Source organism: Coregonus clupeaformis, chromosome 33, assembly GCF_020615455.1.
Source record: "Coregonus clupeaformis isolate EN_2021a chromosome 33, ASM2061545v1, whole genome shotgun sequence".
Lineage (NCBI taxonomy): Eukaryota > Metazoa > Chordata > Actinopteri > Salmoniformes > Salmonidae > Coregonus > Coregonus clupeaformis.
In genome coordinates, this window is record NC_059224.1 from 1559010 (window position 1) to 1585943 (window position 26934).

The window sequence follows — 26934 nt, forward strand, 5'->3', positions numbered from 1 at the left end:
AGGTGTTCTATAAGGCTGAGGTATTACATTAGAGAGAGAGAGGAGAGGTGTTCTATAAGGCTGAGGTATTACATTAGAGAGAGAGGAGAGGTGTTCTATAAGGCTGAGGTATTACATTAGAGAGAGAGGAGAGGTGTTCTATAAGGCTGAGGTATTACATTAGAGAGAGAGAGGAGAGGTGTTCTATAAGGCTGAGGTATTACATTAGAGAGAGAGAGGAGAGGTGTTCTATAAGGCTGAGGTATTACATTAGAGAGAGAGAGGAGAGGTGTTCTATAAGGCTGAGGTATTACATTAGAGAGAGGAGAGGTGTTCTATAAGGCTGAGGTATTACATTAGAGAGAGAGGAGAGGTGTTCTATAAGGCTGAGGTATTACATTAGAGAGAGAGAGGAGAGGTGTTCTATAAGGCTGAGGTATTACATTAGAGAGAGAGGAGAGGTGTTCTATAAGGCTGAGGTATTACATTAGAGAGAGAGAGGAGAGGTGTTCTATAAGGCTGAGGTATTACATTAGAGAGAGAGGAGAGGTGTTCTATAAGGCTGAGGTATTACATTAGAGAGAGAGGAGAGGTGTTCTATAAGGCTGAGGTATTACATTAGAGAGAGAGGAGAGGTGTTCTATAAGGCTGAGGTATTACATTAGAGAGAGGAGAGGTGTTCTATAAGGCTGAGGTATTACATTAGAGAGAGAGGAGAGGTGTTCTATAAGGCTGAGGTATTACATTAGAGAGAGGAGAGGTGTTCTATAAGGCTGAGGTATTACATTAGAGAGAGGAGAGGTGTTCTATAAGGCTGAGGTATTACATTAGAGAGAGAGGAGAGGTGTTCTATAAGGCTGAGGTATTACATTAGAGAGAGAGAGGAGAGGTGTTCTATAAGGCTGAGGTATTACATTAGAGAGAGAGGAGAGGTGTTCTATAAGGCTGAGGTATTACATTAGAGAGAGGAGAGGTGTTCTATAAGGCTGAGGTATTACATTAGAGAGAGAGGGAGAGGTGTTCTATAAGGCTGAGGTATTACATTAGAGAGAGGGGAGAGGTGTTCTATAAGGCTGAGGTATTACATTAGAGAGAGAGGAGAGGTGTTCTATAAGGCTGAGGTATTACATTAGAGAGAGAGGAGAGGTGTTCTATAAGGCTGAGGTATTACATTAGAGAGAGAGGAGAGGTGTTCTATAAGGCTGAGGTATTACATTAGAGAGAGAGAGGAGAGGTGTTCTATAAGGCTGAGGTATTACATTGAGAGAGAGAGGAGAGGTGTTCTATAAGGCTGAGGTATTACATTAGAGAGAGAGGAGAGGTGTTCTATAAGGCTGAGGTATTACATTGAGAGAGAGGAGAGGTGTTCTATAAGGCTGAGGTATTACATTAGAGAGAGAGGAGAGGTGTTCTATAAGGCTGAGGTATTACATTAGAGAGAGAGGAGAGGTGTTCTATAAGGCTGAGGTATTACATTAGAGAGAGAGGAGAGGTGTTCTATAAGGCTGAGGTATTACATTAGAGAGAGGAGAGGTGTTCTATAAGGCTGAGGTATTACATTAGAGAGAGAGGAGAGGTGTTCTATAAGGCTGAGGTATTACATTAGAGAGAGAGGAGAGGTGTTCTATAAGGCTGAGGTATTACATTAGAGAGAGAGAGGAGAGGTGTTCTATAAGGCTGAGGTATTACATTAGAGAGAGAGAGGAGAGGTGTTCTATAAGGCTGAGGTATTACATTAGAGAGAGAGGAGAGGTGTTCTATAAGGCTGAGGTATTACATTAGAGAGAGAGGAGAGGTGTTCTATAAGGCTGAGGTATTACATTAGAGAGAGAGAGGAGAGGTGTTCTATAAGGCTGAGGTATTACATTAGAGAGAGGAGAGGTGTTCTATAAGGCTGAGGTATTACATTAGAGAGAGAGGAGAGGTGTTCTATAAGGCTGAGGTATTACATTAGAGAGAGAGGAGAGGTGTTCTATAAGGCTGAGGTATTACATTAGAGAGAGGAGAGGTGTTCTATAAGGCTGAGGTATTACATTAGAGAGAGAGGAGAGGTGTTCTATAAGGCTGAGGTATTACATTAAGAGAGAGAGGAGAGGTGTTCTATAAGGCTGAGGTATTACATTAGAGAGAGAGAGGAGAGGTGTTCTATAAGGCTGAGGTATTACATTGGAGAGAGAGGAGAGGTGTTCTATAAGGCTGAGGTATTACATTAGAGAGAGAGGAGAGGTGTTCTATAAGGCTGAGGTATTACATTAGAGAGAGAGAGGAGAGGTGTTCTATAAGGCTGAGGTATTACATTAGAGAGAGGAGAGGTGTTCTATAAGGCTGAGGTATTACATTAGAGAGAGGAGAGGTGTTCTATAAGGCTGAGGTATTACATTAGAGAGAGAGGAGAGGTGTTCTATAAGGCTGAGGTATTACATTAGAGAGAGAGAGGAGAGGTGTTCTATAAGGCTGAGGTATTACATTAGAGAGAGAGGTGTTCTATAAGGCTGAGGTATTACATTAGAGAGAGGAGAGGTGTTCTATAAGGCTGAGGTATTACATTAGAGAGAGAGAGGAGAGGTGTTCTATAAGGCTGAGGTATTACATTAGAGAGAGAGGAGAGGTGTTCTATAAGGCTGAGGTATTACATTAGAGAGAGGAGAGGTGTTCTATAAGGCTGAGGTATTACATTAGAGAGAGGAGAGGTGTTCTATAAGGCTGAGGTATTACATTAGAGAGAGAGGAGAGGTGTTCTATAAGGCTGAGGTATTACATTAGAGAGAGAGAGGAGAGGTGTTCTATAAGGCTGAGGTATTACATTAGAGAGAGAGAGGAGAGGTGTTCTATAAGGCTGAGGTATTACATTAGAGAGAGGAGAGGTGTTCTATAAGGCTGAGGTATTACATTAGAGAGAGAGGAGAGGTGTTCTATAAGGCTGAGGTATTACATTAGAGAGAGAGAGGAGAGGTGTTCTATAAGGCTGAGGTATTACATTAGAGAGAGGAGAGGTGTTCTATAAGGCTGAGGTATTACATTAGAGAGAGGAGAGGTGTTCTATAAGGCTGAGGTATTACATTAGAGAGAGAGGAGAGGTGTTCTATAAGGCTGAGGTATTAAATTAGAGAGAGAGAGGAGAGGTGTTCTATAAGGCTGAGGTATTACATTAGAGAGAGAGAGGAGAGGTGTTCTATAAGGCTGAGGTATTACATTAGAGAGAGAGAGGAGAGGTGTTCTATAAGGCTGAGGTATTACATTAGAGAGAGAGAGGAGAGGTGTTCTATAAGGCTGAGGTATTACATTAGAGAGAGGAGAGGTGTTCTATAAGGCTGAGGTATTACAGAGAGAGAGAGGAGAGGTGTTCTATAAGGCTGAGGTATTACATTAGAGAGAGGAGAGGTGTTCTATAAGGCTGAGGTATTACAGAGAGAGAGAGGAGAGGTGTTCTATAAGGCTGAGGTATTACATTAGAGAGAGAGGAGAGGTGTTCTATAAGGCTGAGGTATTACATTAGAGAGAGAGAGGAGAGGTGTTCTATAAGGCTGAGGTATTACATTAGAGAGAGAGGAGTTCTATAAGGCTGAGGTATTACATTAGAGAGAGGAGAGGTGTTCTATAAGGCTGAGGTATTACATTAGAGAGAGAGGAGAGGTGTTCTATAAGGCTGAGGTATTACATTAGAGAGAGGAGAGGAGTTCTATAAGGCTGAGGTATTACATTAGAGAGAGAGAGGAGAGGTGTTCTATAAGGCTGAGGTATTACATTAGAGAGAGAGGAGAGGTGTTCTATAAGGCTGAGGTATTACATTAGAGAGAGAGAGGAGAGGTGTTCTATAAGGCTGAGGTATTACATTAGAGAGAGAGAGGAGAGGTGTTCTATAAGGCTGAGGTATTACATTAGAGAGAGAGAGGAGAGGTGTTCTATAAGGCTGAGGTATTACATTAGAGAGAGGAGAGGTGTTCTATAAGGCTGAGGTATTACATTAGAGAGAGAGAGGAGAGGTGTTCTATAAGGCTGAGGTATTACATTAGAGAGAGGAGAGGTGTTCTATAAGGCTGAGGTATTACAGAGAGAGAGAGGAGAGGTGTTCTATAAGGCTGAGGTATTACATTAGAGAGAGAGAGGAGAGGCTTTTCATGCTAAATCATCAAGTAGCCTAATTACTGTATAAATGGAAGTTCAGCTTGGGGCATCATGACCAAGATTAAGCTACGACCCAAACGGCACCCGATTCCCTATTGGTTCTGGTTAAAGGTAGTCCCCTGTATAGGGAATAGGGTGCCATTTGAGTTGCAGCCTAAAATGGAAGTTTCACTTCGGTCATTCTAATAGGAACTAGTCCTCACAGACACGCATCTGTAGCCATGATGATGCAAATGCAAAGTTGGTACATCTTGTCCTATTAATAGGGATGTGCATCTTTCCCTTTCAAGATGATTCGATACATGGGCTCCGATACAGCGATTCGGTTTGATTAGAGGAACGCATCGATGTGATTCGGTTCGATGCACTAACATTTGTTGCATAAACACATTTTTCCATTTCTGCTGATGGAGCTCATGAGCTGTCTGTCTGTCTGTCTGTCTGTCTGTCTGTCTGTCTGTCTGTCGTGTCTGTCTGTCTGTCTGTCTGTCTGTCTGTCTGTGTCTGTCTGTCTGTCTGTGTCTGTCTGTCTGTCTGTCTGTGTCTGTCTGTCTGTCTGTGTCTGTCTGTCTGTCTGTCTGTCTGTCTGTCTGTGCATCTGAGCTGAGCCATAACAGAAACTGGGCATCTACCACCCCACTATCAGTTAACACCGTAACTCCCCATCTCCACTAATTAATGTCATTTTTTCCAGATTAAAAGTGTTAAAAGATATATATTGATACATTACTATTTCTAACAATTAGCTATGAAAATGAATATCTAGCACAACTTTGGATATCAAATGGTTTAGACCGTTTGGAAGTTAACAGACTTGGAGATCGATGTCCTCGTAATGAAACTCTACCCTGTATATCTAGTAAAGACACACATGTATATAAATAATAATGACTACATATATATAAATAATAATGACTACATATATATAAATAATAATGACTACATATATATAAATAATAATGACTACATATATATAAATAATAATGACTACATATATATAAATAATAATGACTATATATATATAAATAATAATGACATATATATATATATATATATATATATACACACACACACACAGTGGGGAGAACAAGTATTTGATCCACTGCCGATTTTGCAAGTTTTCCTACTTACAAAGCATGTAGAGGTCTGTAATTTTTATCATAAGTACACTTCAACTGTGAGAGACGGAATCTTTTTAAAAAATCCAGAAAATCACATTGTATGATTTTTAAGTAATTAATTTGCATTTTATTGCATGACATAAGTATTTGATCACCTACCAACCAGTAAGAATTCCGGCTCTCACAGACCTGTTAGTTTTTCTTTAAGAAGCCCTCCTGTTCTCCACTCATTACCTGTATTAACTGCACCTGTTTGAACTCGTTACCTGTATAAAAGACACCTGTCCACACACTCAATCAAACAGACTCCAACCTCTCCACAATGGCCAAGACCAGAGAGCTGTGTAAGGACATCAGGGATACAATTGTAGACCTGCACAAGGCTGGGATGGGCTACAGGACAATAGGCAAGCAGCTTGGTGAGAAGGCAACAACAATTATTAGAAAATAGAAAAAGTTCAAGATGACGGTCAATCACCCTCGGTCTGGGGCTCCATGCAAGATCTCACCTCGTGGGGCATCAATGATCATGAGGAAGGTGAGGGATCTGCCCAGAACTACACGGCAGGAACTGGTCAATGACCTGAAGAGAGCTGGGACCACAGTCTCAAAGAAAACCATTAGTAACACACTACGCCGTCATGGATTAAAATCCTGCAGCGCACGCACAGTCCCCCTGCTCAAGCCAGCGCATGTCCAGGCCCGTCTGAAGTTTGCCAATGACCATCTGGATGATCCAGAGGAGGAATGGGAGAAGGTCATGTGGTCTGATGAGACAAAAATAGAGCTTTTTGGTCTAAACTCCACTCGCCGTGTTTGGAGGAAGAAGAAGGATGAGTACAACCCCAAGAACACCATCCCAACCGTGAAGCATGGAGGTGGAAACATAATTCTTTGGGGATGCTTTTCTGCAAAGGGGACATGACGACTGCACCGTATTGAGGGGAGGATGGATGGGGCCATGTATCGCAAGATCTTGGCCAACAACCTCCTTCCCTCAGTAAGAGCATTGAAGATGGGTCGTGGCTGGGTCTTCCAGCATGACAACGACCCGAAACACACAGCCAGGGCAACTAAGGAGTGGCTCCGTAAGAAGCATCTCAAGGTCCTGGAGTGGCCTAGCCAGTCTCCAGACCTGAACCCAATAGAAAATCTTTGGAGGGAGCTGAAAGTCCGTATTGCCCAGCAACAGCCCCGAAACCTGAAGGATCTGGAGAAGGTCTGTATGGAGGAGTGGGCCAAAATCCCTGCTGCAGTGTGTGCAAACCTGGTCAAGACCTACAGGAAACGTATGATCTCTGTAATTGCAAACAAAGGTTTCTGTACCAAATATTAAGTTCTGCTTTTCTGATGTATCAAATACTTATGTCATGCAATAAAATGCAAATTAATTACTTAAAAATCATACAATGTGATTTTCTGGATTTTTGTTTTAGATTCCGTCTCTCACAGTTGAAGTGTACCTATGATAAAAATTACAGACCTCTACCTGCTTTGTAAGTAGGAAAACCTGCAAAATTGGCAGTGTATCAAATACTTGTTCTCCTCACTGTATATACACACACACACACACATATACATACACACACATATACACACTGATTGTTTCAAGCAAAACTCCCAAAACTATTGCTCATGGTGAACCTGAACAATCTAAATCAAATCTAATGTAAGCCCCGATCAGCATGTAGCCCACCTATGGCCAGATGGCAGTTCTGTCGATCAGCATGTAGCCCACCTATGGCCAGATGACAGTTCTGTCGATCAGCATGTAGCCCACCTATAGCCAGATGACAGTTCTGTCGATCAGCATGTAGCCCACCTATAGCCAGATGACAGTTCTGTCGATCAGCATGGCGCCCACCTATAGCCAGATGACAGTTCTGTCGATCAGCATGTAGCCCACCTATGGCCAGATGGCAGTTCTGTCGATCAGCATGTAGCCCACCTATGGCCAGATGGCAGTTCTGTCGATCAGCATGTAGCCCACCTATAGCCAGATGGCAGTTCTGTCGATCAGCATGTAGCCCACCTATAGCCAGATGACAGTTCTGTCGATCAGCATGTAGCCCACCTATAGCCAGATGACAGTTCTGTCGATCAGCATGTAGCCCACCTATAGCCAGATGACAGTTCTGTCGATCAGCATGTAGCCCACGATTCGTAACGTTTGAGTCGTATTCCTGATCAGTGCGTGCTACATTTGGATCGGTTTAGGGTAGCGCAGACCAATGCACTCATATCTTAACCATCTGAACAGGGGACCGATGCATATCGTTACGGCCCTACATATTATTCTGACATTGACATCTTGACATTTCCAAATGTGTCCAGGGCCAGTTTTCCAAAAGTTTTTTTTTATCTGGACTTCGCCTATCGCGTAGGACTAAATACATAAATTAGAAATATGACTTGAATGATTGACTTGAATGGGGGTTGTTGTTCTATTCATTCCATTTCTATGCATTTAATCCGATAGCCGAAATAACTTCTAAAACTGATCAGATGTCCAAAAGATATTGGCAGGTTCTCAAAAGAATGACAAAACTCAAATTTCTTAACCGTCCAACCTTATAAAACCTCTTAATTATTTATCAAGACAAAAACATTGATAACATCTGAAACACTGTTTTGAGCCCCTGCCAAGGAGGTTGAGAGCGAGTGCTGGGGGGGGGGGGGGGTGTGGCTGAGTGGAACATTTACTGAAGTAGTGAAATAGCAGAGGCACGTTTGCGTCAGGATTAAAAGACAGAACAGCTAAGATAAATAAACGTCTGCTGGACCTGCCACTACAATGCCGCTTGGTTCCCAGCCGTTTTCCAGGCTCAAAGCCTTCAAGAGCAACTAGCTTGAAGACCTGCCACTACAATGCCCCCCACACACACAATCCTCCTGCCCTCCCCTCCCCTCCCCAGTTGGCCGTCTCAGGCCCCAGTCCAGTCATGTTCCTACAGCTGTATCCTCTTCCTCCAGCAGGCTCCTGATAACACTGGTTATTTATTGCCTTAAACCTTTCCCCTCCTGTCCTGTCCTGGCCTGGCTTTCACAGCCTCCATCAGGCCTGCTCTCAAGACCCACACTAAACACTCCTGAAAGATTTCAGAGTGTGTGTGTGTGTGTGTGAGCCACTCATAGAAATAGAATGAATAGAACGGGTGTCAAAATTCAAGTCAATGATGTCATAATAGGTGGACTTGGGGGCCATTTTGAGTGTACCCATAGGAGCTAGGTACAAACATACAGGTTAAGACGACAGGATTCTAATAGCCCATAACTCTTTGCAGCAATGGGACCAGCTAAGCTAGTTCGCAACGGCACAGGTAGCTCGCAACGGCGCTGGTCCCAGATTTGTGACAACGTTGTCTAAACCTGTATATTTTCGACCTAGAGCAATGCCAGGAAGTAAAAGCAGGAAGTGTACCTTTCAATCTGTGCTGTGATTTGTCAACTCAACTGACATCACAAAAAATACATTCCATTGCATGAGCCACATGAGTTAGCATCATTTGAATGAACATTCCAAATGACCATGAAAATTATTGCATAGGGGCCCCGTGTAGCTCAGTTGGTAGAGCATGGCGTCTTGCAACGCCAGGGTCGTGGGTTCCGATTCCCACGGGGGGGCCAGTATGAAAAATGTACGCACTCACTAACTGTAAGTCGCTCTGGATAAGAGCGTCTGCTAAAATGACTAAAATGTAAATCACAATACCAGGCAGCCATTGCGAGTGTACCCATGAGTTTACCAGTCAGGGTTAGAGCTAGGTCGCAAATATACAGGTTAAGACAATGTCGTTGATAACTACCAGAATCGTTGCCAACTAGCTTGTTCCTCTAAGAATAATAAATGCCGAGGGTAGCAGTGCAAGATAATTTTAAGCAGAATATTTGGATTATTAGCATATGAACGACTTGCAATTCGATTGCTGGAGTATCGAAGCCATCCATCCAACCTATTTATTCAGATCCGGCAGTTCAAAAGACAATCGTTTCAAAGGTAATCAGTAATTGTTCATTAGCAGCATACTTTAGTTTGTGTTCCTATTTTACATTATGATCATTATTATTATTATGGATCCCCATTAGTTCCTGCCAAGGCAGCAGCTACTCTTCCTGGGGTTTATTATGGATCCCCATTAGTTCCTGCCAAGGCAGCAGCTACTCTTCCTGGGGTTTATTATGGATCCCCATTAGTTCTGCCAAGCGCAGCTACTCTTCCTGGGGTTTATTATGGATCCCCATTAGTTCCTGCAAGGCAGCAGCTACTCTTCCTGGGGTTTATTATGGATCCCCATTAGTTCCTGCCAAGGCAGCAGCTACTCTTCCTGGGGTTTATTATGGATCCCCATTAGTTCCTGCCGAGGCAGCAGCTACTCTTCCTGGGGTTTATTATGGATCCCCATTAGTTCCTGCCGAGGCAGCAGCTACTCTTCCTGGGGTTTATTATGGATCCCCATTAGTTCCTGCCAAGGCGGCAGGAAGGCAGACATTTTAGATAAACATTGGATTTCTGTGGTCCGAATTTCATATTCATTTTCTGTTGGTAGGCCTACCCAGGTGTCTCTCCTTCCTCGGAAAGCCTGCTCACTGATGTCAATACCAAAGCTGATAATTGTGACTTGATTGAATTGGAATGCTGTGAATGGCAGAGACCAGCATGGCCCCGTAAACCCTTTAAATCAGACGCTGTTGTTACTTTGTGTCTCTATAAATCACAACGTTTCAATTTCTAGTAATGTGACAGTCGGTTTTAACTGAAACGTCGGCCTTTTAACCGATACATTCCCCCCCACACGAAATGTTTCATTTTCATAACTCTTCAAATTCGAGTATCCTATACTATAGCCTATAGATAATATCCTGCCATTACGACATTTTATTTTACTTTAGGCCAATATAAAAGAAGAGCTATGCATGATTTAATAAAAAGCAGCTAACAGACAACATTGTTTCACATTCTTTAATAAAAGACTCAAACAGAAACAGGCTGTACGGCTGGCTTCACAGTTTCCCTGCCAAATAGGCCTACAAGGAAAGTCGACGTATCTTGACGAAGTTGATTGCGCGAGAGGGGGGGGGTCTGTGCACCTTCCACAAAAAAGTTATACGTAAGCGTTAAACCTAGACTAAGTCCCAAATCACACCCTATTCCCTACACAGTACACTACATTTGGGCCTATGAGCCCTTTCCTGGTCAAAAGTAGTTCACTGTATAGGGCATAGGGTGCTATTTGGGACGTAGCCCCTAGTTGAGATAAAAACAGGAGGTTTAGTGGTTTCTATTTCTCCCTCCCTTTCTAAAATGTTCCAACGTCATGGATGGATGGATGGAGGATGGATGGATGGAGGGATGGAGGGATGGAGGGATGGATGGATGGAGGGATGGATGGATGCCATTGGGCAGGATCAGGACGGTTCTATCGCTAGGCAGGTACTGCAGGTTGCCAAGGAAGTGTTATGGAATACCTGGTGGTTGCAAAGGTCACCGTTGAGATGGGGAAACAGCTGGGTGCCAATCAGAGTGACTCCTGCCAAAACCAGATTAGCCAATCACCATGGCTTTAACCCTGCTCGGCCAATCACCATGGCTTTAACCCCAGACAGATGGACTAATCTGACAAACTAATGGCCGGACTACATGAGAGGCATCCCAAAACGGCACCTAATTCCCACTAACACACTACATAAAGGAATAGGGTGGTATTTGGGATGCAGGCAAGGTGTTGTCACATTTAAACATTAAGACAGTGTGCTGCAGCTGCTGGAGAGGGTTTTAATAAGGAGTGACTTAACGACACCTGTGTCTTCACTGTTTTAATACTGTCGTATTGTAAAGTTCAGTCGACTTCAAAACTTCAACCACTCAGGGTCCAAGCCATCCCCTCTCTGGCTATAGGCCTACTGTTTAGACTGGCCTCCCAAGTGTACGCTAGTGTGTGTGAGTGTGTGTGTGTGTGTGAGAGTGTTTGTGAGTGTGTGAGTGTGTGAGTGTGTGAGTGTGTGAGTGTGTGGGTGTGTGTGTGTGTGTGTGTGTGTGTGTGTGTGTGTGTGTGTGTGTGTGTGTGTGTGTATGCCTAGAGAAGTGGGTATACTCCAATCTTGCCCAATCCTTCCCAAACAGCCCGCCTGGCGAAGGGATGGAGCCCTGTGTGAAAAATGCTATGAGAAACAATGACATACACCGAATGACCTAAAGTGATAAATCCCATACTGGTCTTTCAGTCAGGCCAGCCCAAGCTTTACTGTGCAGTAGGCTAATAGCAGGCCTACTATTGAAACACTGGCTGTCACCAGTCAGAAAATCACGTGTCACCTTTGAAAAAAGGTGACATTTTCTTTGTCACCTTTTTTTAATAGAAAAACAACACAATTGGATGTTCTAAGTTCATAACAATGCTTACACCACATCAGGAGACCACTGCACACAGAGACACACGAATACTATCCACGAGTTTATCACGATACAATATTATCACAATACTTAGGTGCCGATATGATATGTATCGCAATTCTCACAATTCTATACGTATTGCAATTCGATACTGTGATTTTTTTTTAGCGATTCGATTTTCCAAACGTATTGTCTACCATATGTCTGACAAGAGAGACATGAGAAAACGAGTTGACAGTCATGGAAATAAAAGTACTGAATACGACTTCGCTTTCTATTTAAAAATAATTTTCCAGATTTTCCACCACATTTGTCTCTGGCCTCCATTGACATAGTTCTATTTTTGACCATCCTTCAAGGATAAGTATTATGAAAGAGACTTGAGGTTTGGACCATTGGTTTTCCTTAGAGGATTATCTACATAATGATTGGACACTACTTCGATACGCATCAGTGGGGAATTAGGAGTATACGAAATGCCCCAAAACAAAGTGGAAATACAGCATATAGCCTCCACTACGTCTGTCTGTCTCTCTGTGTGTGTGTGTCTTTCTGTCTGTGTCTCTGTGTGTGTGTGTGTGTGTCTGTCTATGTCTCTCTGTGTGTGTGTGTGTGTGTGTCTGTCTCTCTGTGTGTGTGTGTGTGTGTGTCTCTGTCTGTGTCTGTGTGTGTCTCTCTGTCTGTGTGTCTCTCTGTCTGTGTGTCTCTCTGTCTGTGTGTCTCTCTGTCTGTGTGTCTCTCTGTCTGTGTGTCTCTCTGTCTGTGTGTCTCTCTGTCTGTGTGTCTCTCTGTCTGTGTGTCTGTGTGTCTGTCTGTCTGTCTGTCTGTGTGTGTGTGTGTAAACTGGGCAGCCAGTTCGAGGCGAAGCCACACAGCAGCAGGATGGATAGATGGAGTACTGCAGTTACACTCTGCATCAGCCTCCTTCACAGCCTGACAGCTGATAAATGGTTGGACAATTATAAAAGTGGGTTACTGGTTTACGCTGTGGGGTCGGACACACTGGGCCTGGAGCGCATCCTAAATGGCCTGGGCAGCAGAGAGCTGGGTCTGGGGAGGAGAGGCCAGTGCCTTTCTCCACAAACGAAGACCATCAATCCTGAACAAGGACAAGACATCAATAACAACAGACCAGAGAGACAGCTTTCTGAAGCCAGGGCATCTATTCATATAGAATGTGACAGTATGCTGTGAGCTCAGACACACTGGGCCTGGAAGGCTGGGTTGGGTCTCAGACACACTGGGCCTGGAAGTGGGTAGAGGCTGGGTTGGGACTCAGACACACTGGGCCTGGAAGTGGGTAGAGGCTGGGTTGGGACTCAGACACACTGGGCCTGGAAGTGGGTAGAGGCTGGGTTGGGTCTCAGACACACTGGGCCTGGAAGTGTGTAGAGGCTGGGTTGGAGCTCAGACTGGGCCTGGAAGTGTGTAGAGGCTGGGTTGGAGCTCAGACTGGGCCTGGAAGTGTGTAGAGGCTGGGTTGGAGCTCAGACTGGGCCTGGAAGTGTGTAGAGGCTGGGTTGGAGCTCAGACTGGGCCTGGAAGTGGGTAGAGGCTGGGCCTGGAAGTGGGTAGAGTCTGGGCCTGGAAGTGGGTAGAGGCTGGGCCTGGAAGTGGGTAGAGGCTGGGCCTGGAAGTGGGTAGAGGCTGGGCCTGGAAGTGGGTAGAGGCTGGGCCTGGAAGTGGGTAGAGGCTGGGCCTGGAAGTGGGTAGAGGCTGGGTTTGGGGCAGCAGAGAGGAGATACTGGGACCTTTCCCCACAACGAAACGAAGGCCATCAAACCTGAAAACTGGATTGAACAGTGAGAGAGGCCAGTCCAGCCAGGACAGCCCAGCCCAGACAGTCCAGCCAGGACATCAACAGACCAGCGAGAGAAGTAGATGGTGAAAAAAATAAACCGATGAAGTTGCATAACGCAATATTCTTTTTTTGGACAATACTATATAATAATATGCCATTTAGCAGACGCTTTTATCCAAAGCGACTTACAGTCATGTGTGCATACATTTTTACGTATGGGTAGTACCGGGGATCGAACCCACTACCCTGGCGTTACAAGCGCCATGCTCTACCAATTGAGCTACAGAGGACCATTATATCGATATTTGACTTCCCACCCACCCAAAAAACCAGTTTTGCTAGCGCTAGTCGGCTGTACAACGTAATCCTATAGTTCTCCATCTTTTTAAATAGTGAGCCAACATGTTTTCAGGTCTTTTATTACCATGACTGATTCAACCTGGTTCTCCTCTTCTCTAGTTTCTCTGCCGCAGACACATAGTGAGTAATAATATGTTGGGAACATCAAATCTAAAATTGCAATAACGAATCGCAACACATCTAGAATCATGAGAATCGCAACACATCTAGAATCATGAGAATCGCCACGTATAGAATCGCAATACATATAGAATCATGAGAATCGCAATACATATAGAATCATGAGAATCGCAATACATATAGAACCATGAGTATCGCAATACATATAGAATCGCAATACATATATCTGCTCCTAAGTATGGTGATAATATCGTATCGGGAGGTCCCTAGCCATTCCCAGCCCTAGAAGTAGAGAGAAGGGAGGAGGAGGAAGCAAAGGCTGCTACACAAAGATACCAGGGTGCCACCCTGTCCAACAACTCACTGCTGCCACCCTGTCCAACAACTCACTGCTGCCACCCTGTCCAACAACTCACTGCTGCCACCCTGTCCAACAACTCACTGCTGCCACCCTGTCCAACAACTCACTGCTGCCACCCTGTCCAACAACTCACTGCTGCCACCCTGTCCAACAACTCACTGCTGCCACCCTGTCCAACAACTCAGTTGACTAAATGAGGCACATGCTATTAATTAAGAGGACTTAGCGTATTCTGAAAGATGAGACGTTGAGGATTGTAATAAATACCGCTTTGATGTCATACAAGCAAGCCAAAAGACCCGTCCGGATGTGTGCACGTCACATTTCCATATCATAAAACACGATGACGTGGCATCATACCCTGGGTTATTCTAAGCAGAATGAGCACCTGAATGCCACACCTGAATGCCAGAAGAGGATTGGCCGTCCCTCAGAGCCTGGTTCCTCTCTAGGTTTCTTCCTAGGTTCCTGCCTTTCTAGGGAGTTTTTCCCTAGCCACCGTGCTTCTACATCTGTATTGCTTTGCTCTCTGGGGTTTTAGGCTGGGTTTCTGTATAAGCATTTTGTAACATCTGCTGATGTAAAAAGGGCTTTATAAATACATTTGATTGATTATGACCTTTCTATGCACACCAAAATTACGATATGTTTCCCTGAATTGTATTGTGAAAGCCTAACACTAATATCGTATTTTATAACTTAGCTAGTCATGTTGTTAATAGAACAAGCTTTCAAATGATGCCCACACCTGACCCAGATTGCGATTTACATTTACATTTTAGTCATTTAGCAGACGCTCTTATCCAGAGCGACTTACAGTTAGTGCATACATTATTTTTTATACCCCCCGTGGGAATCGAACCCACAACCCTGGCATTGCAAACGCCATGCTCTACCAACTGAGCTACATCCCTGCCGGCCATTCCCTCCCCTACCCTGGACAACGCTGGGCCAATTGTGCGCCACCCCATGGGTCTCCCGGTCGCGGCCGGCTACGACAGAGCCTGGATTAAAAAATTGTAAGTTGCACCGTTTTTGGGGGGGATTGCGTAAACAACCGTAAAAAGAAACTACCAGTGTCCTTGCTCTAGTTCCTTAACATCACAGCTAGGAGAGCAAAAAAAAAAATCACCTTATAGTTAAAGACTCTTCTTTGAGTCATAAAAGTGCGTTGAAATTACTTACGCACTGTGCACACTTTGGAGAGGTGCGTAGACACCGGTTAGTCTTCTCACTCTAACTATTGTCATTTTTTTTGTCTTACGTTGAACCTACAACACCTTTTCCATAAAATATTCTTACCAATGTAACTGAATATATTAAAAAGAGTATCAAAAATACGGGGAAAAGTAAAGTAAAGATGAACGCAGATCAAATCAACAGTGTCATGTTTAGATTCAGTCTTGTGTCAGGTGAACTGTTGCGTCCTCACCTTTGGTCTGATAATATTCCCATCATCTCCAAACTGTTCAATTGCTACCACGGTTCTGCATACGTTTTCATATTTACGTAAGAAACATTTCAATTTTAGCGCCATCCATATTTCACATTCCATTCAACACAGGTAGCTTAGTGGTTAAGAGCGTTGTGCCAGTAACCGAAAGGTCGCTGGTTCTAATCCCCGAGCCGACTAGGTGAAAAATCTGTCGACGTGCCCTTGAGCAAGGCACTTAACCCTAATTGCTCATGTAAGTCGCTCTGGATAAGATGGTCTGCTAGATGACTAAAATGTTAAATGTAAATGTTATATGATGAGGTGATTCCCGCCAGCGTTAAGGTTATATTTCACATTCCATTCAACACAACGCCCTGACCAGTGCCAAATGGCACCCTATTCCCTAGGCACTACTGTTGGCCAGGGCCCATAGCCATAGGGGTCCTGACATCCCATAGGGCTCATGTTAAAAGTAGTGCACTTTACAGGGAATAGGCCTAGGGTACCATTTGCCTGCCCAGTGAATACTGGAATAGAAGATCTGTGCAGATATAGACCTGTGACTGTCTAAGTATCTGACTGACTGACAGGAAGGCAGGCTGACAGACAGACAGGAAGGCAGGCTGACAGACAGACAGGAAGGCAGGCTGACAGACAGACAGGAAGGCAGGCTGACAGACAGGAAGGCAGGCTGACAGACAGACAGACTGACAGACAGGAAGGCAGGCTGACAGACAGACAGACTGACAGACAGGAAGGCAGGCTGACAGACAGACAGACAGGAAGGCAGGCTGACAGACAGACAGACAGACAGGAAGGCAGGCAGGCTGACAGACAGGAAGGCAGGCTGACAGGAAGGCAGACAGGTAGGCAGGCTGACAGACAGACAGACAGGTAGGCAGGCTGACAGACAGACAGGAAGGCAGGCTGACAGACAGACAGGCTGACAGACAGACAGGCTGACAGACAGACAGGAAGGCAGGCTGACAGGAAGGCAGGCTGACAGGAAGGCAGGCTGACAGGAAGACAGGCTGACAGGAAGACAGGCAGACAGGAAGGCAGGCTGACAGACAGACAGGCTGACAGACAGGAAGGCAGGCTGACAGGAAGACAGGCTGACAGGAAGACAGGCTGACAGGAAGACAGGCTGACAGGAAGACAGGCTGACAGGAAGACAGGCTGACAGGAAGACAGGCTGACAGGAAGACAGGCTGACAGGAAGACAGGCTGACAGGAAGACAGGCTGACAGACAGGCAGACAGGAAGGCAGGCTGACAGAGACAGGCTGACAGACAGGAAGGCAGGCTGACAGGAAGACAGGCTGACAGGAAGACAGGCTGACAGGAAGACAGGCTGACAGGAAGACAGGCTGACAGGAAGACAGGCTGACAGGAAGACAGGCTGACAGGAAGACAGGCTGACAGGAAGACAGGCTGACAGGAAGACAGGCTGACAGACAGGCAGACAGGAAGGAAGCAGCAACCTTTTCAACTTCAGATATAAACAGCTTAACTCTTCCTAATCCATTACCTTAAAATGAACCTGGCAATGCTCCAAACCCCTGACAGGTTGATGCTTCCCCAGGAAAGGGGAGGTGTGGCTCGATGGTTGATTAGTCTGGTTAGTCGTGGAGATCCAGACCACACCACAGACTGACTGAGCATCCCAAATGGTACCATATTCTTTATGGGCCCTGGTCAAAGTAGTGCACTAAATAGGTATTAGGGTGCAATTTGGGATGCAAGCTAGGTCTGTGGTTGGAAGGGTGATGAGGATGGCGTGTGTGTGTGTGTGTGTGCGTGCGTGCGTGCACGTGTGTGTGTGTGCTAACGGCACTCAAGGATTAAGCAAACCTGTAGAGGGAGGGGTAGTAGAGGGACAGGGAGAATCAATACAGTGAAGTAGATAGGTAACAAGGCCTCAATTCATAATTACTAAACAGTTCAATCAAGTCATTAACCAGCTGTTCCACGCTTGGTCAGACAGGACTACCAAGATAAGGAAGAGGAGAAGGAACTGATGGTTCGTCTGGGGTCAATGAGGTTGTCCTGAGGACTGGGGAGGAAGGGCAACAACAAATAATGTTGTCCATTTGGAAGAAGAGGAAGAATTCTGTGACAGTCCATCTAAGGGCTCCCCTGTGTGAGGGTCAATGAGTTTGTCCTAAATATCAGGGGTGGAAGGGCAACAGCAGCAACGGGCTGTCTGGGGGGGGTCTAAGTGAAGAAGTCCATCCACTGTCTCCTGTGTGGGAAAGCATCCCAAGGCTACGTCACAAATAGTACCCTATTCCCTTTATAGTGCACTGGTTAAAAGCTCTCTGGTCACACCGTAGTGCTCCGGTCAAAGGTATGTATAGGGAATAGGGTACAGTTTTGGACCCATCCCCAATCTGTCCCCATCTTCATCCTGTGTAGTGCACATCCCCAATCCCAATCTGTCCCCTATCATATCCATCTCCCTGCTTTATCTGTCAGGAGCACGGCCTTCCGCTCACGGCTATATTAAGAGCACAACAGGAGTAATGGGCTGGGTCCCAAATGGCTCTGGTCTAAAGTAGTGCACTATATAGAGAATAGGGTGCCATTCTCTGGTCTAAAGTAGTGCACTATATAGGGAATAGGGTGCCATTCTCTGGTCTAAAGTAGTGCACTATATAGGGAATAGGGTGCCATTCTCTGGTCTAAAGTAGTGCACTATATAGGGAATAGGGTGCCATTCTCTGGTCTAAAGTAGTGCACTATATAGGGAATAGGGTGCCATTCTCTGGTCTAAAGTAGTGCACTATATAGGGAATAGGGTGCCATTCTCTGGTCTAAAGTAGTGCACTATATAGGGAATAGGGTGCCATTCTCTGGTCTAAAGTAGTGCACTATATAGGGAATAGGGTGCCATTCTCTGGTCTAAAGTAGTGCACTATATAGGGAATAGGGTGCCATTCTCTGGTCTAAAGTAGTGCACTATATAGGGAATAGGGTGCCATTCTCTGGTCTAAAGTAGTGCACTATATAGGGAATAGGGTGCCATTCTCTGGTCTAAAGTAGTGCACTATATAGGGAATAGGGTGCCATTTGGGACGCATTCAGGGCCTGGGGGACAGATTAGGGCCTAGTGTTATCAGGTAGGGTCATGTAAAGGGGGGGGCTGCAAATGAACATGCCAGATGGACCAAACAGAAAATAGGAAGTAGCTTCTGAGTGACGTAAGGGTGGCTACGTTGAAAATGGAAAATGGCACACTATTCTCTACATAGTGCACTACTTTCGACAAGATCCCTATGGGTTATGTGCACTATGTAGGAAATAGGGTGCCAGATGGAGGCAGGCTCGAGCAGAAAACAGGAAGTAGGTACTGAGTGACGACAGACAGTGCTTCCAAGCCAGGTGAGGTAAAGACTGCGCAATACGGTCCGTGTTTTCCTGACAACAGGAAAGGAGCTGGAAGTATCAGTGAGAGTGCAGCCTGCAACATCTATATTTGACTTGTGTTTTTCTCAAACGCTTTAGCAAAACAAGACACTTCGGGAATGGAGTCAGAAGTCAGCCAAAAATATCTATAATAACTGCCCTGGTAGACGTGTAATGCACATGAACATAAGACATGAACATAAGATGACATAGCTGATTCCAAACACCTACTGTCAGTCAACGGCGTGGGCTCAGTCCAGCTTTCAACTTACTCTTGAAAGTTGTCGAATGCACAAGGTGCAATTTCGAATTTGTTTTCCTCTTGCGATGTCAGTCATTGCAGACCTTAGAAAGCTATTTATAACTTGTCAGAAATGTCCAGATCAACTAGCCCATGTCAGCTAACGTTTCTTCTTGTTTTTTAGCCCATAGATTTTGTAGTAATGTTCGAGCCACTCAAATATCACATGAATATACATTAGACATGGCAAAATGTATAGAATTGCAAGAACATTTACTTTTACAACTTCAAAATGTTCTCTGCACACCATGACAAAATGAGTAGAATTGTAGGACATAAGCTTCAAGCTGCAATTAGCCTACTTCACCTAGATACTTTTGTGCCCGTGTTTAGGAAAGTGTCAAAACCATTTTTTTTGGGGGGGGTTGTCATTCTTGACCGTCTTCTAGATCTGAGTCATGTCTCAACCAGGGCCAGATCTATGTTGGATGCAGGGGGTTGACATTAAACCGATTATACAAACTGATGTATCACGATCAGAAGTACAAAATGGTAAAATACACAAGAGATGCGACTGATTCACATGGGGATGTTTTCGTTTTTGTCTCCAGGACATTGAGGCTTAGCTACGACCTTCAAAAAGGCAATGAGTCATATCTATTTTTATACACTTTGCTCCGAATGGGAGTTATACTTTATTGCACAAGTCATTTTATACAATGTGTGACTGTCGCCTTGAATTGAACTACCGGTATTCACTTGAAAACTGAATCTAAATAAATTCTAATATAGGCTAAGCCCGGTAAAACAATTGAACAGCGCATTTGATAAAAAGAACATAGCAACATTGGTTGTCACTCAACTAATAAAGCCTAATAATTTCACAAGCCATTTTACAAACATTTGAATGCTGAAGGTGACATGCAGATGTGCCAGATCAGGAATAGGCCTCTCTTATTGGTCAATGCACGAAGCTGTGCACAGTGCACAGTTTGACTAGGCTCCTGATATTGCCTGGGTTTGTTCGGCATTCAAAATGACTTGTAGATTAATGACTGTCAACATAATTAGATGTTTAGTTCGACACTGAAGGAGAGGAAGCAGTCGTCACAAAATAAAATATATTTTCAGAGGGCAAGAAGAACGTCATTTGAGCAAAAAATATTAGACGGCGATTCGTAACGTTTGAATCGATTTCCTGACCGATGTCTCTCCTCTCCTGATTGAGTGCCAGTAAGCAGTGACATCCAAAACCCCAGATAACCGACCCCCCCCACCCCAGGTAACCGACCCCCCCCACCCCAGGTAACCGACCCCCCCCACCCCAGATAACCGACCCCCCCACCCCAGATAACCGACCCCCCCACCCCAGGTAACCGACCCCCCCACCCCAGGTAACCGACCCCCCCACCCCCAGATAACCGACCCCCCCACCCCAGATAACCGACCCCCCCACCCCCAGGTAACCGACCCCCCCACCCCAGATAACCGACCCCCCCCACCCCAGGTAACCGACCCCCCACCCCAGGTAACCGACCCCCCCCACCCCAGGTAACCGACCCCCCCACCCCAGGTAACCGACCCCCCCCACCCCAGGTAACCGACCCCCCACCCCAGGTAACCGACCCCCCACCCCAGGTAACCGACCCCCCCACCCCAGGTAACCGACCCCCCCCCCACCCCAGGTAACCGACCCCCCCCACCCCAGGTAACCGACCCCCCCCCCACCCCAGGTAACCGACCCCCCACCCCAGGTAACCGACCCCCCCACCCCAGGTAACCGACCCCCCACCCCAGGTAACCGACCCCCCACCCCCAGGTAACCGACCCCCCACCCCAGGTAACCGACCCCCCCACCCCAGGTAACCGACCCCCCACCCCAGATAACCGACCCCCCACACCCCAGATAACCGACCCCCCCCACCCCAGATAACCGACCCCCACGTAACCTTCAGCCTCCTGGACCACAGGGAATTTTGACTGTCACATGACAGGATCTGACATTGCACCCTATTCCCTATATAGTGCCCTACTTTTGACCAGGGCCCATAGGGAAGGGAAACAACGGTGGTCTGTTAGCATTAGCATTAGCACTAGCATTAGCACTAGGACGCCATTTCAGATGCAGCCATGTCCTATGTCTAACCTCCAGGGCTCACATCTCAAAGTGACTTCCCCCGGTTAAATAAAAACATTTAATAAAAACCTTTGGTGAACTTCATGTAGTGGACCCTCTTCTTGGACGTCTTTGACTTCTCCTCCAGGCTGAAGGACTTCTCCTGCTGTTTCTCTGACGGGGCTTCTGAAAACAAAAACAACGACAGTCAAAACCTTTCATCTCTTAGATGTTAAGTCTCCTATATGGGGGGACTTTTGAGCGGTTCTGGAGCGGTTCTGGAGCGGTTCTGACTGACATTTTGGTATACAAAGCGCTCTGTGAACGTCGTAGGGTCCCATTCCTTATAGTGCCAGAAAGACCCCATCTGTCTGCTCTGAAACTCACAGCAAAGCGCATATGAAACGGGAGAGTTTAGTAGTTTCATCTCATTGTGTTATTCTCAGCCGGATTTAGAGCTCTCAACATGAAAGAATACCATATCAATTAATGGGATTGAAACAAGGCCACTTTCTCTTGGTCACAGACATACGGACCCTATGGTCAACTACCTTCCCCTAAATGGTACAATAGCACCCCCTAGTGGGCTACTGCTTTCCTGTGAATGTTACAATAGCACCCCCTAGTGTACAGTAGCACCCCCTATGTACATACACATGGAATACTGGTCACTTTGCCAGCTGCATCCCACTGCTGGCTTTCCTCTGAAGTTAAGCAGGGTTGGTACTGGTCGGTCCCTGGATGGGAGACCAGATCCTGCTGGAAGTGGTGTTGGCGGGCCAGTAGGAGGCACTATTTCCTCTGGTCTAAAATAAAAGATCCCAATGCCCCAGGGCAGTGATTGGGGACATTGCCCTGTGTAGGGTGCCATCTTTTGGACGGGACGTTAAAACGGCTGTCCTGACTCTCTGCGGTCACTGGAGATCCCATGGCCCTTATATGAGTGTTAACCCCGGTGTCCCGGCTAAATTCCTAATCTGGCCCTCATACCATCATGGCCACCTAATCATCCCCGGCATCCGATTGGCTCATTCATCCTCCCTCCTCTCCCCCCTGTAACTATTCCACAGGTCGTTGCTGTAAATGAGAACGTGTTCAGTCAACTTACCTGGTAAAATAAAAACACTTTAATCATGTTTACATACTGTTTTACCCATTTCATATGTATATACTGTATTCTAGTCAATGCCATCCTATTAAACTACTGCTGTATATATTCTATCCTACGTATTCTACAGATATACTACATATTCTATCCACATACTGTCCATAATGTCTATACATCCCATCACATACACACGAACACACTTATACTCTGTACTCCGACATTGATAGCCCTAATATTTATATATTTCTTAATTCCATTCTTTTACTTTTAGATTTGTGTGTATTGTTGTGAAATTGTTAGATACTACTGCACTGTTGGCGCTAGGAACACAAAAATGTAGCTACAACCACAATACATCTGCTAAATATGTGTATGGACCAATACAATTTTGATTTGATTTATTGGGCAACTAATTGTAATTATTTTGCACTATGGCCTATTTATTGCCTTACCTCCATAACTTGCTACATTTGCACACACTTTATATATTTTCTGTTGTATTTTTGACTTTATGTTTTGTTTACCCCATATGTAACTCTGTGTTGTTGTTGTTTTTAATCGCACTGCTTTGCTTTATCTTGGCCAGGTCGCAGTTGTAAATGAGAACTTGTTCTCAACTGGCTTACCTGGTTAAATAAAAATTTAAAAAACGTCCTTCCCCTGAATGTTACAATAGCACCCACTAGTCATGCATATCTGACGAGTGAGTTTATGCACAGAGTAATGCACGTTGTATATTATTCTGTCCGTCTGTCTGTGTGTGTCTTTACCATTGGCAGTGTTTTGACCATGGCAGTTGTTGAGGTCCGCCAGGAGCTGGTTAAAGTCATCCTGATGGGCAATCCAGTTGTCCTGGAAACAGAACAAATTACATCAAAACAAGGACGTAACTTGGAGACATTCATTTGTAAAACACTGTACGTCACTCCAGTCTTGAGTATTCTGGGTCGTATTCTCTAGAAAACAAAATAAGAAAGGACTAACTGAAATTGTTTAATAAGCAATTATCATTTTTGTTTTCTGTGGCAAAACATTTTGCTACAATGTGCACTAATAAATACAACCCTGAACTTCTCCATTAAGAAACACTTGTTGACAGTGTGCCTTAATGAACACAACCCAGTTGTCCACTCACGTCGTGGCTGGTAGTGGTTCCCAGCCCCAGTTGGTTGTTCTTCACTTTGACTTTGATGTGTTCTGTGGAGCCCTGCTCAGTTCTTCCCAGCCCCTGGTAGAGACAGATGAACATGTCATTCCTAATGATGCCAAAACAGTTAGATACAGGCTCTTTCTTAATTTGTGTTGCCTCGATTCCTCTCTCCTCGCCTCGCCTCCTTCTCCAAACGCATGGAAAAGAAAAGTATGAGGGGAGGGACCTTGGACCTTCTCCAATACAGTCAGTTGAAAAGGAGGCAAAGGGACAGGACGCAAGGAGGAAGCCCAGGAAAACAAATTGTCTTGAGATTGAGCTACAGTGACATACCGTCACTAGTATACTGTTAGTTTATCAGTGGTTTGCTAAGACAAAGCCCACAGTACCTTTCCCTTGGACCAGCCCATTCGCTCCAGCATTTTCTGGCCGAACTTGGACTCATCTTTACTCCATGCGCTGTTCCGCGGGTCAACAGACCACTTCTGTTTTCTCCGGGCTAAACATCAAACCATAATAGAATTAAAAAAACAATACTTGAGTTATTGGTCCATTTGCACCGACATTATTTTATGCTGTCACAGTACCCAAACTGACAACAGGCTAGCTTGTAGATCTGGTCCACTACCCGGGGTACTTTGGCGGTAAACCAAGTGCTCAAACGCAGTTTGTTTCGAATTTGAGAAATTGCAACTTACACATACAAAAGAAAGGTTACTCAGCACTCAAGTCAGATATTTACTTCGGTGAGTGACGACAGTATATTAAAACCAGTCACTAAACAAAATCTAGAAAAGCTCAACATCCTCGACCAGAGCTAACTGGTTAACTGTCTGTCAAAGGTCTCAATATTATGTAATTAATCACATTGGCAATGATCAGAAATGAGATACAAGACATCTTAAATATACAAACACCAACACACTAAAGAACGTTATTTATTAAGTTAGTTAGACAGGATGCACTCAACTTGTTTAGCTAGTTGAGAGGTTTACTAGAAACTTGCTAGCTAGTTACCGGTAAATGTGATTGTGGTTAGCATTATGCTCGCTAGCTCGACAGATTTTCGAACCGCACATGTACTGAGGCACTTTTAAATACATAAATTGCACTAAATCGATGTTGACTTCTTCAGACAACACGACACAACAAATATTTTTTGTTTATCTAATGTATGAACCACAAAATATTGTTTAAAACATTCGATGTAGCACTTACGTTCGGCAAGCATGGACATGCTGGGGTCTTTAAACACGTTGACGGAAGCCGGCGAGGGTGCCCTGAAGTGCCTGTATAAAATGGTTCTTACTTTTCATCTCTGTCGAGAACTAAATGCACACACTCTTGATTCATAATACTTCGAATGTCATTTAGCTATCTACATAGCTACAGTTGATCATTTTTGTCTCTTCTAATAACACATATTCTATATTTTTTTTACCCGAGTGAAGTGTAAATGGTGTTTTACAACACGAGGGGGCGACAAGGCGCCGTCGTACAAATAAAGGTACCTCTCAAATTGCTCAAATGGTCAGTGCTATCCAGAATACTTGGGACGTCCATACCCTAAACCCTAACCTTAACCCTAACCTTAACTCTTACCTAACCCTAACCTTAACCATTTTAAATGTAAACTTCAATGGGGGTAGGGACATCCCAAGGAGTCTGGATAGCACAGACCTGGATCAAACCAGAGCGGAAGAGGCAAAGTGATAGGTTTTACTCGACCCAGGATTCCATCTAACCTTTTTATTCAAGTAAAGTACATGTTGGATAACAATATATAATGACAGGCCAGATGGAAACAGCAGTCAGAGTTATGACTGGTTAGAGTTATGAATGCACTGATATAAGTGGACGCAGTGGCATTTCAGCAACTTTGTAAAAAAAAAAAAAATTGTGGGGAGTTGTGCCTGCCATGGAGATAGATTGGATGACTCATCATGGCTATAACCCGTTTTAGCATGGACGTTGCAATTGAGGGCTTCCACCATTTTTAATGTAGTCAACTGGGTGGGGATTCCTATGGGTTGGGAGCGATCGGCCAATGAAGAAGAAGAAAATGGACTGCTTTGACGTGGAGATAGTCTCAATGGCGCTGCCCACGCTGTCACGGACGATACAGTGGCACAGATACAAAGACGAGTCCTCTATCTAGATCTATGGGCTTGGCGTTCAGACGTGTATCTGCCCTCTCATTGGCTAGAATGGTCACACCTGATCTCGCCTCCTCCCCGCCTGCCTTTCGTCTTTGAGGACATGTACTGTGTTTCCATTGTTACAGCGGTCACTTGGCAATCTTTGTCCCTATAATAGACAATCTTTGCTCAAACGTATCATCGGTGCTGAGATGAGAGGCTGCAATAATTGTTTGACTAGAATGTAAATAGCCTGCAGCGGCAAGAGCAAAAAAACTAAGCGCACAATTTACACAACAAATTATACAATAAAAATGCACGATATCTAGACACAACTACCACATATACCATGAATCATTAACATCTCTGGAGGTTGAAACTGTTGCATACATTGTGTAGGCTAGGATGACACATTCAACATGGGTTCAATGGGTTGATTCAGCCCACAGCATTTAATTGATTGATATTATTATTATTAACATAATTATTATTAACTTAATTTACATTGTGTGGCTAATAGGCTATTGGCTGCTATAATGTCTGGGCTGCTGGATTGAACGCTCAGCCACATAGGTAATTCTATGGAGCGCACCTTACGAGAAGCGACTATTGGCTACCATGTGAATGAATATTAATGTTCTGTTATGTAACGGGTCGCGTGGGGGGGTGTTGTCGTTGCACATGCCACAGGCTTGCCAGCAGAAGCCATCAATAAACGAATTATATTTACCACCAGTCCCCTTGCAGGTAGCTCAGTGCAGCGCAGCTCTTCAGTCTACAGTGACTCCCAAAATAGTCCCCTTCTTTTAGGTTTATTTGAACATCTTGGTACATGTGCAGAAACATACATAAAATGTAATAACATGTCATACAATATAAAAAACTAAAAGATATACAGTTGAAGTCGGAAGTTTACATACACCTTAGCCCAAATACATTTAAACTCAGTTTTTCACAATTCCTGACATTCAATCCTAGTCAAAATTCCCTGTCTTAGGTCAGTTAGGATCACCACTTTATTTTAAGAATGTGAAATGTCAGAATAATAGTAGAGAGAATTATTTATTTCAGCTTTTATTTC

At 44.7% G+C, this 26934-nt stretch overlaps 1 protein-coding gene across 2 annotated transcripts in view; it reads right to left on the reverse strand.

Moving 5' to 3' along the window:
• The window catches only part of pinx1 (PIN2 (TERF1) interacting telomerase inhibitor 1), a 63948-nt gene extending 38914 nt beyond the window's left edge, over positions 1 to 25034 (reverse strand). Inside the window, exons 1-5 of one of the 2 annotated variants that reach the window (XM_045210112.1) lie at positions 24934 to 25034; positions 24105 to 24214; positions 23701 to 23793; positions 23336 to 23417; positions 21548 to 21640 (exon numbers count right to left, since the gene is read on the reverse strand). In XM_045210112.1, the coding sequence (XP_045066047.1) occupies positions 21548 to 21640; positions 23336 to 23417; positions 23701 to 23793; positions 24105 to 24214; positions 24934 to 24952 (397 nt within the window). In that variant the 5' untranslated portion in view covers positions 24953 to 25034. Of the gene's footprint in view, positions 1 to 21547; positions 21644 to 23335; positions 23418 to 23700; positions 23794 to 24104; positions 24215 to 24933 lie in introns of both variants that reach the window. The other variant, XM_041859888.2, reaches the window with a different exon arrangement.
• Between the last annotated feature and the right edge of the window lie 1900 nt (positions 25035 to 26934).